Below are 17,564 nucleotides of genomic sequence, written 5' to 3' on the forward strand. Positions count from 1 at the left end.
TTGCGAATACGTCCCACTATGTAGCTTGCAGCCTGTGTAGGGTCTAGTCAGCCCCACAGCATGTCACTACATCACACTACATAGTCCTTATAGGACACAGGGGAACATTGCAGTGGTAGACCCTGCCTGGTAAGGCAGGAGTTAAGTGTTTTGTCTGATGTCATATGTGTCAGCCAATCACATGTATTACACACTGTTTCTGTGAGCTGAGATGTAATTGGAGGAGCAGCCACCACCTGACCACGGGGAGTTACAAGATCCCTGTTCAAGGAATGTTCTAGAGGGTAGTTTCAGTCAGACCAGAGAGTCTGAAGGACACTTGTAGAGAGCAGTCAGACCTAGGAGTCTGCAGAAGCAGACTGGAGTTACTCCAGTACAGACTCTGTACAGCTAGCATACCAGACCAGAGCAGGAAGAGCCTAGCCCCTGCCTGAAGAGTGGAACTAATAGCTAGTATAGTGAGGAAAGGGGTGTCATCCTACCTTCAAGGGTGATACCTGAAGCAACCCAGGACAAGCTGAAGCATCCTTTTAGGACACAGCTACCTCCCAGCCTGCCCTCTGCATCCAGGCTGGCGCTCTACATCCTGTGGCTCCCTCCAACTGCATCTCAGCACTCCACTACTCTGTTAAAGGCACGTTGCTGCGGTTCCTGTCGGTTCCAATAAAGAACTGTAAGTTGTTTTTGTTCAACCTCTGCCTCCGTCTGGTCCCTGCTACTACGGCTGCCATCATCACAGGCACCCTGTCCACTACATAGACTCATACTCTAGACACCAAAGGGTTGCCCCAGGGAGATCCGCTATAGCAGCCTCTCCCTCATCATTTCTTGCCAACACCACCCTGCTGGAGACCTGCCAGGCTGTAGCACAGCCCTCCGGTTCCCCATACCAAGCACCATGACACTAGCGTGTCTAGGCCGCAACCGCCAGCCACTCAGGTACTGCGGGCCCCGGCTGACTCCAGGCCCCGAGAAAAGGCTAGGCCCCGGTGGGGGATGTTGCATTTGCATACCACTCTCCCCCTAAAAATAGTAAACAATGGGGTAAGGCGTCCCAGGGTAAGTTTCCAAAATAGGATAATTTATAGGAGGGGTTCACTGTTCTGGTACCTCAGGAACTTTTCAAATGTGTAACGTCACCTGAAGACATCCTCCTCAAAATCTGCCCTCTAAAAGCTCAATGGTGCTACTTCTCTTCTGTGTCCTGCTGTTGCCCCCTACATTGCCGTACACGTAAGAAACTGCCTAACAAAATCCAAGAAGTGCTTTTTCATTTTACCCTGCATGAACATGTAAATTTTAGTAGTAAATAATCATTTGTCAAAATTTAAATATTCCCGTCAGGACTGGGAGTCTGTGTACCCTCTGGACCACCGCGGGAGATGGTACTAGCCGACCTGGGACCGGAGTCTAAGTGGCACCCGGTTTTCACCAGAGCCCGCCGCAAAGCAGGATGGGTTTGCTGCGTCGGGATACCACCAGGTCGTTCCACAGGTGCGACTAGCCCGCAGTGGCTGCCAAGGTAGTAATACAGGAGACAGTCTGTACCCGGGATGACGGCAGGAGAATAACACAGGAAGGCACACTAGGACTCACATCAGGAATCACAGGAGCTGGCACACTGATCAGAAATGGATTGGCACACAGTAACAGACTGGCACACAGGAACGCAGGAACACAGGAATTGACTGGCACACAGGAACGCAGGAATCACAGGAGAGCTTTCTCTTTAGGGGAAGTTTGAAGATCCGGCAAGGGTCACAAGAAGAGGCAGCGCCAATTAACGGCCGCGGGAGCAGCGGAGAACGCTGCTGGAGCCAAGGGAGGAAAGCGGTGCCGGCCTCCGAGGGTACACTGAGAGACACGGGTGCTCCTGCGATCCGAGACAGGGATCGCGGGAGCACCCGTGACAATTCCAAATAGAACCTCCATTTTGTTTTAATTGAGTCAGATGTTTGTGAGATATTTAACGGGTAAACAAGCTTACCAAAGGCTGTTTTGAATAGTTTGAGGGGAGCAGTTTTAAAAATGGAGTTTCTATCGAGTTTCTAATAAATAAAGCATTGAAAACTCTTATGAAGATGAATTGTCTGGAAAAAAAAAACGCTGGTGGAACTGTCAGCCTCTTAACGTCTTAATAAAATAAAATCTTATAAAAATTATGTCAGCATAAAGCAGATATATGGTTAATGTTAGTAACCAACCAATTTGGGCAGTTAGACCAACTGGATGATGAGCATAACTTTTAGAAATCAGAAAATCACTAATTTTTTTAACAGACATTCCATTTTTTTAATAAATAAGTTCAAAGATTTTATTTCAAATATAGTATTAATGTGAACTATAACATGCCATAAAAAAACAGTCAGAAGCTATAACTGCATATTGTGTTACAGGCAGATTTGAAAAATCATGCTGTGTCCTTAAAGAAGACCTGTCAATCCCCCAAAAGACTCCCACCAAATATGTCCCCCATAATCCTCCCACCAAATATGTCCCCCATAATCCTCCCTCAGCCTTTTTCTAGTAAGACATTTTTTTTTAAATTTAGGTTTGCAAGTTAGTTTTAATCGATCCAACCTTTTACCAAATAAGTGGTGGGATCCTCGTATCCTGTCCCCTGGCAGTCGGCCGTATTCACGAAGGGGGTGGCCAACACACCCGCTCCACGCCCCTGTTGGCGGGGACCTGTAAAAACTAAATCACACTTGCAGCCAGTTGAAATGGATTAAAGTTGACTCAACCTCTGTCCTGTATCCTTGTGTTTACCACATTGATAGAAGACCAAAGAACTGTCCGAGGACTCGAGAATCAAAATTGTGAGGAAGCATAAGCAATTTCAAGGCTACAAGTCCATCTCCAAAGACCTGAATGTTCCTGTGTCTACCATGCGCAGTGTCATCAAGAAGTTTCACTGTGGCTAACCTCCCTAGATGTGGACGGAAAAGAAAAATTGACGAGAGATTCCAAGAACCTCAACTAACATCCAAATAGCGTACTCGAAACTGCTTGTTGCTCGGACGAATACTTCGCCCGCTCGAGAAAATGGCATCTCCCGCCGTTTTGCTTTTTGGCGGCCAGAAACAGAGCCAATCACAAGCCAGGAGACTCTGCATTCCACCCAGCATGACGTGGTACCCTTACACGTCGATAGCAGTGGTTGGCTGGCCAGATCAGGTGACCCTGGAAAAGACTAGCCCCTGCCCGCGCTGCTCGGATCATTCTGTGTCTGGATGCCATTCTGTGTCTGTGTCTGGATGCCTAGCTGCTGCTGGTCAGGGAAAGCGTTAGGTTGTTCTATTAGAATAGTGTTAGGCAGGAGTGATTCTACAAGAACCCAACAGCCCTTCTTAGGGCTACAATAACGTTATACATTTTTTTTTTATTTGCTTATGGCTGGGCTTGCTGACACTAGTAGTGCAGCTAGTACCATATTGTGAGGAATTTGCAGGGGGACTTGCTACCGTTGTGTTTAGCTCTTGGTGTCACACATATCCACCTCAAACACCAAAGTGGGACAATTTATTAGGGGTTTGATTAGAATTAGGCAGAGTCTGCTGATTTTTTTTTTTTTTTTACCTTTATTTCATTTTATAGCTCAAACTCATCTTGCAAAGCAGTGTGCTTTCAGTGTAGGCTACAAAATAGCCATAGGAGAACCCCAACGGCTTACTAAGGCCTACAATAGCGTTATATTTTCCTTTTTTTTGTTTGCTTGTGGCTGGGCTTGCTGGCATTAGTAGTGCAGCTAGTACCATATTGTGAGGAATTTGCTGGGAGACCTGCGACCGTTGTGTTTAGCTCTTAGTGACACGCATATCCACCTCAAACACCAAAGTGGGACAATTTATTAGGGGTTTGATTAGAATTAGGCAGAGTTTGCTGATTTATTTATTTTTTTACCTTTATTTCATTTTATAGCTCAAAGTCATCAGGCACAGCACAAAATCCAGTTGTGTGCTGTCAGTGCCAGCAAAATTTGGCATTTGAACTGGCATACTCTGAGGAACTGTTTTCTGGACCCTTCCCACAGTCACAAACCACTTGTCCGGTTGCTGCTGAGCAATTTTCCGATGCCCAAGTTTTCCACCAGTCGCAGTCTGTGGGTGATGATGACATTATTGACGTAGTGGAAGAAGTGAGTAAAGAGGTGTCGGACGATGAGGAGACACGGTTGTCAGACAGTGGTGAAGTTGTTGTCAGGGCAGGAAGTCCAAGGGGGGAGCAGACTGAGGGATCGGAGGATGATGAGGTGACAGACCCAAGCTGGGTTGATAGGCCGGGTGAACACAGTGCTTCTGAGACGGAGGCGAGTCCTATAGCAGAACAGGTTGGAAGAGGCAGTGGTGGGGCCAGACGGAGAGGCAGGGCCAGAGCTGGTGCATCAGCGCCAAATGTTGCCCGTAGTCAAGCTCCCGTGGCGGGGGCTAGATTTTCAGAAGTCTGGAGGTTCTTTAAAGAAACACCGGATGACCGACGGACTGTGGTGTGCGACCTTTGCCAAACCAGGATCAGCAGGGGTTCCACCACTACTAGCTTAACTACCACCAGTATGCGCAGGCATATGAATGCTAAACACCCCACTCAATGGCACCAAGCCCGTTCACCTCTGACCGGGCACACCACTGCTCTTTCCCCTCTGTCATCTGCTAGTCAGCCCCCTGCCCAGGACCACAGCCCAAACACCTCCCGTGCGAAAACCCCATCTTCGCCTCCACGATCCTCCACAGCATCCACCAGCGTTCAGCTCTCCATACCCCAGACGCTGGAGCGCAAAATGAAGTATAGCGCAACCCACCCACACGCCCAAGCCCTCAACGTCCACATCTCCAAGTTGCTTAGCCTGGAGATGCTGCCCTATAGGCTGGTAGAGACCGAGGCCTTTCGAAACCTCATGGCGGCGGTCGCCCCTCGGTATTCGGTCCCCAGCCGCCACTACTTTTCCCGATGTGCCGTCCCAGCCCTGCACAAGCACGTGTCAGAGAACATCATCCGTGCCCTGACCAACGCCGTTTCTGACAAGGTCCACCTGACCACGGACACGTGGACGAGTGCTGCCAGGCAGGGCCACTATATATCGCTGACGGCACATTGGGTTAACTTGGTGGAGGCTGGGACCGAGTCTGACCCTGGGGCTGCTCATATACTGCCGACGCCGAGGATTGCGGGGCCTACCTCGGTCCAGGTCTCAAAGGCCTACTATGCCTTCTCCTCCTCCCACCCCTCCTCCACCTCCTCCTCCGAATTACCATCCGTGGGCATGGCGCCATCAGTCGGTAGCTCTAGGCACAGCAGCAGTGCCATCACTAAGCGACAGCAGGCGGTGCTCAAACTGCTGAGCCTAGGTGATAAAAGGCACACCGCCCAAGAGCTATTACAGGGCATCACGGCGCAGACTGATCTGTGGCTGGCACCGCTGAACCTGAAGCCAGGCATGGTTGTGTGTGACAACGGCCGTAACCTGGTGGCGGCTCTGCAACTCGGCAGACTGACACATGTGCCATGCCTGGCCCATGTGTTAAATCTCATAGTTCAGCGTTTCCTCAAGACATACCCCAATCTGTCTGATTTGCTCACGAAGGTGCGCCGCATCTGCGCATTTCAGGAAGTCCAGCACAGATGCTGCCACTCTCAGGGCAGCGCAGCGCCGCCTCCAACTGCCCGCTCACCGACTGTTGTGCGACGTGCCCACGAGGTGGAATTCAACACTAACCATGTTATCCAGAGTTTACCAGCAGCGCAGAGCGATTGTAGACTGCCAGATGTCAACTTCCACCAGAACTGGTAGTCAGGTCAGTCAGCTTCCTCAAGTCTACAATGAGGAGTGGACGTGGATGTCTGATATCTGTCAGGTGCTGAGTAACTTTGAGGAGTCAACACAGATGGTCAGTGGCGATGCCGCCATCATCAGCCCCACCATCCCGCTGCTTGGCCTGTTGAAAAACTCTCTGGTCAGCATGAAGTCGGAAGCTTTGCACTCGTCACAAGAGACGGGAAAGAATATTCCCTTGTTGATAGCCAAAGCACCCTTAGGTCTGTTTCTCAGCGCATATCGGAGGAGGTGGAGGAGGATGAGGAGGAAGAGGAGGAGAATGTTGGCGAGACAGAAAAGGGGACCATTGTTCAGTCATAGTATCATAGTATCATAGTATATAAGGCTGGAAGGAGACGCAAGTCCATCAAGTCCAACCTTCAAGAATTAAATAAATGTTTTATCCCCATAACCCGTGATATTTTTTCTCTCCAGAAAGTCATCCAGGCCTCTCTTGAACATGTACATAGAGTCGGCCATAACAACCTCCTGCGGCAGAGAGTTCCATAGTCTCACTGCTCTTACAGTAAAGAACCTTTGTCTATGGTGATGGTAGAATCGCCTCTCCTCTAGGCGTAGAGGATGCCCCCTTGTCCTGGTCACAGGCCTAGGTATAAAAAGATCTTTGGAGAGATCCTTGTACTGTCCGTTCAGGTACTTGTACATTGTAATGAGGTCTCCCCTCAGTCGTCTTTTTTCTAAACTGAATAATCCCAAATTTTGTAATCTGTCATTGTATTCTAGTCCCCCCATTCCCCTAATAATCCTGGTTGCTCTCCTCTGCACCCGTTCCAGCTCTACTATATCCTTTTTATACACTGGTGCCCAAAACTGTACACAATATTCCATGTGTGGTCTGACCAGGGATTTGAACAGTCCTTCACTGTTCAGCGTGTATGGGCAGAAGAAGAGGAGTTGGAGGAGGAGGAAATGGGCAGTCAGGCCAGTGAGGGGAGTGAATTCTTGCGCGTTGGGACTCTGGCACATATGGCAGATTTCATGCTAGGCTGCCTATCCCGTGACCCTCGCGTTCAAAGAATTTATTCCAGCACCGATTACTGGGTATTCACTCTCCTGGACCCACGGTACAAGCAAAATCTTTCCACTCTCATCCCTGGAGAGGAAAGGAGTGTGAGAATGCATGAATACCAGCAGGCCCTGGTGCACAAGCTGAAACAGTATTTCCCTTCTGACAGCGCTAGCGGCAGAGGGCGTACTTCTGCAGGATAAGTAGCGAGGGAGAGTAGGCGAGCAGGCAGCTTTTCCAGCACTGGCAGGGGTACGCTTTACAAGGCCTTTGCCAGTTTTATGTCACCCCAGCAAGACACTGTCACCTGTCCCCAGTCTCGGCAGAGTAGGGCTGATCTTTACAGAAAGATGGTGAGGGAGTACGTAGCTGACCATACCATCGTCCTAAATGATCACACAGCTCCCTACAACTACTGGGTTTCAAAGCTGGACATGTGGCACGAACTGGCGCTGTACGCCTTGGAGGTTCTTGCCTGCACTGCCGCTAGCGTGTTGTCCGAGCGGGTTTTCAGTGCAGCTGGTGGCATCATCACCGATAAGCGTACACGCCTGTCGACTGACAGTGCTGACAGGCTGACGCTTATCAAGATGAATAAAGCCTGGATTTCTCCGGATTTTCATTCTCCACCAGGTGAAAGAAGCTCAACCTGAATAATGTATGCACTCCTCCTCCTCATTGTCCTCCTTCTCCTCCTCTTTGTACACTAAAGCATAGGAAACTGGCTATTTTTTGCCAGGGCCAACTGGCTCTAGCTATAGTACTCTATGTATTTAATTTTTCTGGAGGACCACCTACCCGGTCCTCTGTTTTAAGCAATTTTTGGGAGTGCCACATACAGGCACTCAATCTATTTAATTTTTCTGGAGGACCACCTACCTGCTCCTCTGGTTTGAAAACTTTTTTGGACTGCCACATACAGGCACTCAATTTATTTAATTTTTCTGGAGGACCACCTACCTGTTCCTCTGGTTTGAAAACTTTTTTGGACTGCCACATACAGGCACTATCCAAATTAAATTGTCTCCATAGCAGCCTCCATATATCGTCTTTTTAGCTGGCTCCACACGTTGTCTCCATTGCTACCTCCACACGTCATCGCCATAGCTGCCTCCAAAAGTCGTCCATATAGCTGCCTCCATACATTGTCTCCTTATCAAACGAACTGTGTCAGGCAGAATTTTGTTGTTTTCATGGATTCCACATCAAACTTGTTAACTTTGTCGCCACCCTGCTGTGTAATCCACAAAATATACTGGCAAACTTTTATCATTTACCGATATTATTTCAGCACTTCTTGCACATCTGTTTACATTCCCCTCACCCGCCATATCCCAAACTTAAAAGAACGCTACTACACTTGATCTTATACAAAAGGTTCTTAGAAGTGCTGTTTGGGGAGTAGCCTAGAGACAGGGGCTTGGATTGGCGAAAGCTCGCCTGGCAGCGGAGCGCCAGCTCCATCTCAAGATCCAACTAACATAGTTTTAACCGCAGCACCTTTAATCTACTACTAGTTCACTGCCTCCATACATCGTCCCCTTATCAAACGAGCTGTGTCAGGCAGAATTTTCAGGTGTTTCACCAGATACATAGTGGAACTCGGCCCATCTGTCGCCGCCATGCTGGAGACCTGAAGTTGCAATCATAGCAGCGCAATATGGATGCCCCATACTGTCGCTCTTAATCATGGAAGTCATCTCCATGGCTGCCTCCACATGTCGTCCCCTTATCAAAAGAGCTGTGTCAGGCTCATTTTTCGGGTGTTTCACCAGATACGTTATGGAACTTGGTCACTATGTCACCACCATGCTGTGTTATCGACTAAATATACTGTCAACCTTTTGTTCACATAGGAAATCATTTCACCTCCTTTGGTGAAACCTGAGTCCATTTAGGGTATGTCGCCATGAGACTCTCTAGCCTGCCACTGCTGCAGCTGCCTCTGCATGCCGTCCCCTATAGTGTCAGGGTCAATTATTGGATGTTTTAGATGCTATCTAGCCTCATTCGGTCACTCTGTCATGGTCATGCTGTTGCCCATAATTTTGGCATAATGGTGCGATTAAGCAGCCTCAGAGGCATCCATGCATGCTGCCCCTGCTGTTTCCTGTCCATTTCCGTGGTGTTTCCATCCTTTTCTGAGGTTCCCAGGTGCTTGGCCAAGCTTCCCTGTGCAGATCCTTGGTCCCCTTGAAAAATGCTCGAGTCTCCCATTGACTTCAATGGGGCTCGTTATTTGAGACGAGCACTCGAGCATCGGGAAAAGTTCGTCTCGAATAACGAGTACCCGAGCATTTTAGTGCTCGCTCATCTCTAGTGTCAACCCATACTATACGTCGGCGTCTGGATGAAAAGGCACTGTATGGTAGGATACCAAGGAAGACCCCACTTCTTATACAGAAACATAAAAAAGCCAAGCTGGAGTTTGCCAAAACTTACCTGAGAAAGCCTTAAACAGTTTGGGAGAATGTTCTCTGGTCATATGAGACGAAAATACAGCTGTTTGGGAAAAGGCATCAACCTAGAGTTTACAGGGAAAAAAAGAGGCTTCAAAGAAAAGAACACGGTCCCTACGGTCAAACATGCAGGAGGTTCCCTGGTGTTTTGGGGTTGCTTTGCTGCATCTGGCACTGGACTGCTTGACTGTGTGCATGGCATTATAAAGTCTGAAGACCACCAACAAGTTTTGCAGCATAATGTAGGGCCCAGTGTGAGAAAGCTGGGTCTCCCTCAAAGGTCATGGGTCTTCCAGCAGGACAATGACACAAAAGCACAGAAAATGGTTTGAGAGAAAGCACTAGAGACTTCTAAAGTGGCCAGCACCTTAATTCCATAGAACACCTGTGGAGAGATGTCAAAATGACAGTTTGGAGAAGGGACCCTTCAAATCTCAGGGACCTGGAGCAGTTTGCTAAAGAATGGTCTAAAATTCCAGGAGAGCATTGTAAGAGACTTATTTTGTCTAAAGGTTGGGCTACCAAGTATTAGGCTGAGGGTGCCAATACTTTTGACTTTTTTTCATTCTCTTTTGTGTTTTTTCATTGCAAGCAAAATAAATGAAGATATTAATACCAAAGAATTTGTTATTGCAATTATTGTCTAGAAAAAAACGAGTATTATTTGACAGAATTGCAGGGGTGCCAATACTTTTGGCAACCACTGTAAATCGATGCCAGGAGCCTCACAAACAAAATAGAGGAACTGGAAAATATAATATATTGGGTATCATTGAAATATGGCTGGACATTAGCCATGACTGGGATGTTAAAATAGATGATTTTTTAAAGTCTTTTTAAATGATCATCTAAATAAAAAGGGGAAGGGGTTTATTTACATGTGTATTCTTGCTTAAAGCCTGTCCTGCAAGGTGAAATCCGTGAAGAAAATGAAAATGTGGAGTCTCTATGGTTGAAGATAAGGGGAGGAAAAAAGAATAATAAAATATTAAAAGGGTTTTGCTAGCTAGGTTTTTCTATCTAGTCTACAAATATAACAGAGGCAGCAGAGGAACTGCTCATACGTGCAAGTCAAATAAATGCCTCAAAGCATGGTAATGTAAGCATCATGGGGAAATTCAATTACCCCTATATAGACTAGAGATCAGAAACCTGCAGGTCCTTCAAAGGCAGCAGATTTTTGTGGCACTGCTGGATCTTACCTTAACCAACAGACCTGACAGAATATCGAAATTACAGGTTGGACTACAATATCATTGATATTTTATTATACTTCGCTAAGATGGTTAGTAGAGGGGCAACAACTTCTCTAAACTTCAGAAGGGCAAATTTTAAAGGCATAAACGGGGACAATGTTCTCAACAAAGCACCCACAAAAAGGATATTTTCACAAATATTCTAAAAAATTTCTGTAAAAAACACATACCATGTGGAAAAAAGTATAAGCAAAACAAGAAAAGCCAATGTGGTTAGCTAGTACTGTAAGTCAAGCTATAAACGAGAGGGATAAGGCGTTTAAGTTGCTAAAAAACAAGGTACCAATAAGGCATAACAGGATTACACAGAGAAACATACATTCTGTAAAAAAAAACTGAAAAAAGTCTGAAAAAAATAATTTATGTTTTCAGTATGTAAATGGTGAGAAACTGAAAAAGGAGAGTGTGGGCCCTTTAACGAATAACCTATTATTCAATAGGTCAGTGATGGCTAACCTATGGCACTGGTGCCAGAGGTGGCACTCAGAGCCCTTCGTGTGGGCACCCAGGCCATCACCAGAGAGGACTCCAGGTATCTTCCTGCAGTCCCAGACAGCCCAGGACTTGCTGTGCACAGAGCTATTTTAAAGTGACAGCTGTACCTGGGACTATTTTCTGCTTTATTGGTGTCCTCAGAGTGCTGCTATCAATGAAAGCTGTGACAGAGAAGGGTGTATAAATCACAAATTAAATTTCTGTGTGGGCACTTTGCGATAAATAAGCGGGTCTTTGTTGTAGTTTGGACACTCAGTCTCTAAAAGGTTTGCCATCACTGCAATAGGTTATACGAGGAAAGGACCAATCTATTGAATGTCACATTCTCCCTGGTGGAAGACATAGTGAGGAATAATGTAAATTGTCTTTTAACCCCTTAAACCCACTTTTCACCTTCCTGACACGGCCCATTTTTTAAAATCTGCCCTGTGTCACTATAAATGGTTATAACTTTGAAACGCTTTAACATATCCAAGTGATTTTGAAATTTTTTTCTCGTGACACTTTATACTTCATGTTAGTTGAAACATTTTGTTGGTATGTTTTGCATTTATTTATGAGAAAATCAGATATTTGGTGAAACATTGGAAACATTCTCGATTTTCAAACTTCAAAATGTTCTACTTTTTCCACACATATTAAGTTTTTTTTGCGGTTATGACTAACTAACATTCACCAAATGTCTTCTTTATGTGGACATGGTTTTTTATGCATTCTCTTATTTTTTTAGGATGTTATAGGGCTTTGAACGTTAGGTGCGATTTTTCACATTTTCATAAAAAACACAAAATCCTGCTAATGAGGGGGCCTGCTCAGGTTTCAAGTCACTTTGAGAGGCCTAAATAAATGTAAAATGTAAATAGAAACTACATCCCTTAAAATATGTAAAACAACTTTTATGAAGTTTGTTAACAAACTTTTATGAAGTTTGTTAAGGGTTAAAACAAAATCGGATGCAATTTTAAAAGTACATTTTTTTTGGCTATATGAATGTGTTTCTCAAAAAATATACAAATTCTCAGTGGAGAAAATACCAAAATGCTCCACAAAATTTGATACCCAATCGCTCCTGCCTATAACAATACCCCATATGTGGTGGTAATCTTCTGTATGGGAAAACACCAGGGCATCGAAGGGAAGCTGCGCCTATTCAGAACAGATTATGCAATGTCAGTTTTTAATGGCTATACAATCCTTAATTTTTTTGGCAATTTGGACATATAAGGGCTTATTTTTTGCGACATGAGATGCACTTTAGAAATATTTCATTTTAGTCATTAGCTTATTAATGAGATTTTATTAACACTTGAATGTATGGGTGAAAAGAAAATTCTCAATCTCTTTGTATTTTTGGGGGATCATACACCATATACTAAAAATACTATATTATCTTTAAACTATAGATCACTACGATTATGGTGATACCTCATTTATATCGTTTTTCATATATTTTTACAATTTTACTGGATAAAAGCTAATATAGAGGAAATCTCAATTTGTTTTTGCATCGCCAACTTTCCGGAGACATAACTTTAATATTTTTTGGTTGACAGAGCTAGGCTTATTTTTTACGTGTTGAGTTGTCCTTTTCAGTTGTACCATTTTAGCGCACATAACTTTTTTTTATCAGTTTTTGGAACATTTTTGTGAAGGGATTTTATATAAAATGTATAAATTTTTGGCGAGTTTTCAGGTTTTGTTTTTACGGCGTTCACCGAGCGGGTCCAAAAATGAGTTATTGTATGGATTGTTACGGACGCTGCTATACCAAATATGTGAGGTTTTTTGGCGATTTTGTGGTTTTTTTTAACTTTATTACATGTGTATATATTTATCGCTTGTCCAAGCTCTTCATCACCTTACACAGTGTAATACAGATGGGTAACACACTGAGCATGCTGTGTTATAGCCGGTCCTGTCAGAAGGCACTCCCTGGGGCTGCAATCGGAGCAGCAGATCCCCCCCCCCCCCCGATTCGCTTTAAATGGCCCTTACACTCCGCGGTCTGCGCAACCACTGTGTGTTAGGGGTTAAAGCCCGCAATCAGAGAAATCTCGCGTGTGTCGGCTATAATATACAGCCAACACATGCAGCTTCTGGCGCCGGCTACGTTCAGGAACGCACCTCCCACCATGCAGTTCTATTACGTCAAATATCGGTAAGGGGTTAAATGTCCACCGATTATTCCTGGAAGAGGTTCAGCGCCTCTTCGAAACCCCTAAAATAGACAAATTGCCTGGCAGAGATAGCATGCACGGCCGAGTACTGCATTAATTACGTACTATGATAAATATATATTTTACCCAATAAAAATATTTATATACAGTAGTCCCTACTTTATATAGTGCCCAGATATTTTTATAGAGCATCGACATACCCTAATTAATGTACAGCACCAGCTTATTAATTCATAAACCGTCCCATATTTCATAGCAGCATACCCTCATTCATCTATATCAAAGCAGCACCCTCTCAATTTCATATATACATATATAGATTACATACTAGCTGTAGCTCCTGGCATTGCCTGGGATAGTAAGTAACTGCTCTTAGCTGCAACAAAATAGAATGGGTTAAAAACAAATATATTATATGTATTTATGAATTTCTCAGACTGTCTGTCGCCGGCAATGTTTCTTTGAGTCGACTGTCGCCGGGAATGTTTCTTTGAGTCTACTGACTGTCTCAGAGCTCAAGTTTATAAAATTACAGTTGATCTCTGAATGGTTTCCATGGGCAACTTGAACGGTTTAACCTCAGACATTTCTGATAAATCTCCCCCTATCTCTGTATCCCTATCCATCTTAACTCACACATAAGTTGTCTTCTACTCATTGCCTGTAGTAGCCGATCAAAGCACAGAGCTCATATGAATGACCTGAACAGCAACCAATCATGTCTCAGCTTCTAACTGCCTCAGCAGCAGCAGACAATAGCTTTACTATATATGGTCGTTAATAAGTGGGTTTTGGAAAGCGTGGGGTAAAAATTTTGTCTCAAAACCTGGTCTAAGACATACTCTAGTCACAGCCAACAACTGTGCAAAATTTGGTGATCGTAAATTTAAGAGTTATGTATATATACATTAGTATTGCAGTATATTATACTGATCAAGTGATCAAATGATCACTTCATGTCCCACCCTTGGACAAAGTAAAACCGTCAAAATAAAAAAAAAGTGTAAAAAAAAAATGAAGATACCCTAATGCCCCATTACATATACAAATCATAAAAGTAAATTTACAAAAAAAGGAAAATACACTGCATATTGGGTATCCCCACATCCATAGCAACCTGTTCAATAATATAAAATAATTCTAAGCCCCATCCTGGAAAAATGAGAGGATTCTTAACCCCTTAATGACCGCCATATCAGATTTTTACGGCGGCCATTAAGGGTACTTCTTCTGACACGCTTACTTTCTATGTCGGGCACTTCTGACACCTTTGTAGACTACAATGCAAGTTTACAAGGGCTTATACAAGTGTAAGGGCTTGAACAAGTGATCAGATGAATGCTTGTTCAAGTCCAAGAGTGAAAGACAGTAAAAATCATTTTACAATAATAATAATAAAATAAATAAAATAAAAGTCTCGTAATCACGACGACGTAAAAAAAAAACAAAAAAACAGAACTTAAATGTTTTTAAAAGAAGTTATGTGCCCTAATATAATACGACTGATAAGAACATCTCTTTTCGCAAAACATCAGCCCTCAACCAGATCTGTCAACAGAAAATTACGAAAGTTATGCCACTGAAAAGTTGTTGATAGTAAAAACAATGCAATTTCCTCCAATATTGGTTTTGCTCAGTAAAACTGAGCAAAGATAGGAAAAACTATAAAATTGAGGTATCACCGTAATCGTAGTAAACCAGAGAATACAGATAAAATATTTGTTATGGTGAGTAAAGAAAAAGAAAGTGCTAAAATTCCAAAATAAAAATTGATCATTTTGTTTGTCCCCCCTTAAAATAGTTAATAAAATTTCATGAATAAGCTTTAGACCCCCAAAATTAATTATCTATATATTTTATCTGCAACTAAATATATATAAATTAATACATATTATCTATATGTTTACCCTGCAAATAACAAGCCCTTATATGTTTGAATTACTAAAAAATGTTATGGCCTATCAGTTTAGTTATCAGTTTTTTGGGGTATTTTATCCACTTTCCACCGCAGCCCTTTTTCGTTTTTGCGTTTTCATTTTTCATTCCCCATCTTCAAAAATCTATAACTTTTATTATTCCCTGTACATAGCTGTGTGATGGTTTGTTTTCTGTGTAACAAATTGCACTTCAAAATTCTGTAAAAAAATGGGGAAATTTTTTATTTAATTTTTTATATTTTTTAAAATGGCAAGAAAGTGCCATTTTCAACTTTGGGCACTATTTTCCTTTAAGCGGCTAAACGCAGTGAAAAAACATATTTTGATTGGGCATTTTCAGACGCGGCATTAACTAATGTGTTTATGATTTTTACTGTTTATTTATATTTAAATCAGTTCTAGGGAAAGGGGGGTGATTTGAATTTTTAGGTTTTTTTATTATAATTTTTTTTTTACTATTTTTCAGACTTCCTAGGGTACTTTAACCCTAGGTTGTCTGATCAATCCCATGCTACAGTATGACAGTATATGGGGATTTCCCTCCTCATTTATTACGATGCACTGATCAGAAGACCGAGGCTGTCATGGCGACCAATCGACGCTCCCCAATGACATGACGGGTAGTGAAGATCTTCGCCAAGATGTGCGGCCATTTTTTTGATCAGTGGATGTTACCAGTAAGCCGTTACCGGTGCTCACTTAAATTTTATAACTTACAACTGGATATATTAAAGTGTTCCGAAGTTATAACCAAACATTGCGCCACTTGTCAGATTCTAAAAATTGAGTCTGGTCACCAAGCTGAAAATAAGGTTAACATGCTATTGATCCTACTATTGTTTTGTAAATGCTAAAACACAAAGATTGTGGGAAGGCGTTACTGCATTACAGAGAGAAAAATACATTCTAAAAAAAAAAACAAAGGCAGCAAAAATAGAGACTTAAAGAAAAACTGACAAAAAAAGTAAAAGTAATCCCAAAAAATGTATAACTAAAAAAAGTTTTCAATAGAGTGGGTACCCAATAGACCCAATGGACACAATAGACCCAATGGACACAATAGAGTGTGGGCCGCCTGAGGAATAACCTGGGGGACATGGTGGCGGGAATTGAGGAATGGGCCAATCTATTGAATTTCACCTTCTCATCTGTCTTTAGTCAGAAAAATCCTATGGTGGAAGACATAATGAGGAATAATGTAAATTCTCTTGAATATCAACACTTTAACCCAAGAAGAAGTGCACTGCCAGCTCAAAACTGCCAAAATAGAGAAATTACTGGGCCTAGATGGCATACACAGATATAACATTAATTATATTCTGTAATAGAGAGAACAATTAGTTTTAATATTTATAGATTCATTAATGACAGGATCTGTTTTACAAGACATAGCAAATGCTAATTTGTGCCAATATACACAAACATATTCAAAAAAACGTTCCTGGAAACTACAGACTTGAGAGTTTTAATTCTGTTGTGAGGAAAATGTTTGAAAGAGATACTATCCTGGAATATTGTTCTGATACACCCATGCTGATGCTAGGTTGTAAGGTTATGTATGAGAGACTAATGTCAGACTAATCTCAGCAGTTTCTTTAAGGAGGTAAGTTCTACACTGGAACTGGGGGAGGCTGTAAATGTTGCATATCTAGACTTTTCCAAGGGATTTGATGCAATGCCACATAAAAGCAGGTACATAAAATGAGACTGCGGGGATGCCTTTTCTAACCTTATTTACTATGATAATGATAGATGTGGTTCTTTCTAGAACACAGCCAGATAAGTCTGAAGAAGAAAAGCTATTATTAGCAAAGAAGTTAGAACAAAAAGCAAAGGTGGATGGAATATCAACAACAGCCAAGGTAAGGAAATATTTTTGGGGATTTTACTTTATTTTTTTCTTATAAATCCTTAAAATATGACTCTGAAGTTACCTGGCCAAAAATAGTTTTAGAGTCAACGGTACCTATATCATGCTGCTGGCCCTTTTTATAATATCTTTCCAGCTTCTCTGGGATTAGGTTGGCATTTCCTGGTTATGACGTCAGCTAAGGGAGGGGCAAAACAGCTTACCCTCATTTCCTGTAATGCTGAGTGCATTCACATGCACTACCACTAGCAACTCTTCCAATCAGGGAACAGAATCTTATAAATAAAAATTATAAATTCAATGTCAGTTTTACATTCACACTTACATGTATTACAGATACAGTAACCTATACACACACAATTATAACACACATGCTGATGATTAGGCAGCATCATTTACAGCTGTATTACTGCTCCCATAGTCTATGGCACTTAGTCACACAGTGTCTCACCAAGCAGTTGAGCGAGCCATGGGGCTTTTATGGGAATCTCTCATCCCTCTTTCTTCCAGCAGTGAGTTTGCCGGGTTAAG

The 17,564-nt window shown here is 43.0% G+C and overlaps 1 protein-coding gene across 2 annotated transcripts in view; it reads left to right on the forward strand.

The window, feature by feature from the left end:
- The window catches only part of CACNA1S (calcium voltage-gated channel subunit alpha1 S), an 817,957-nt gene that overhangs the window by 245,923 nt on the left and 554,470 nt on the right, over nucleotides 1-17,564 (forward strand). For both annotated transcript variants that reach the window (XM_072137243.1, XM_072137244.1), the window contains exon 16: nucleotides 16,932-17,025. In XM_072137243.1, the coding sequence (XP_071993344.1) occupies nucleotides 16,932-17,025 (94 nt within the window). The remainder of the gene's footprint in view (nucleotides 1-16,931; nucleotides 17,026-17,564) is intronic.

This window comes from Engystomops pustulosus, chromosome 2 (genome assembly GCF_040894005.1).
Source record: "Engystomops pustulosus chromosome 2, aEngPut4.maternal, whole genome shotgun sequence".
Lineage (NCBI taxonomy): Eukaryota > Metazoa > Chordata > Amphibia > Anura > Leptodactylidae > Engystomops > Engystomops pustulosus.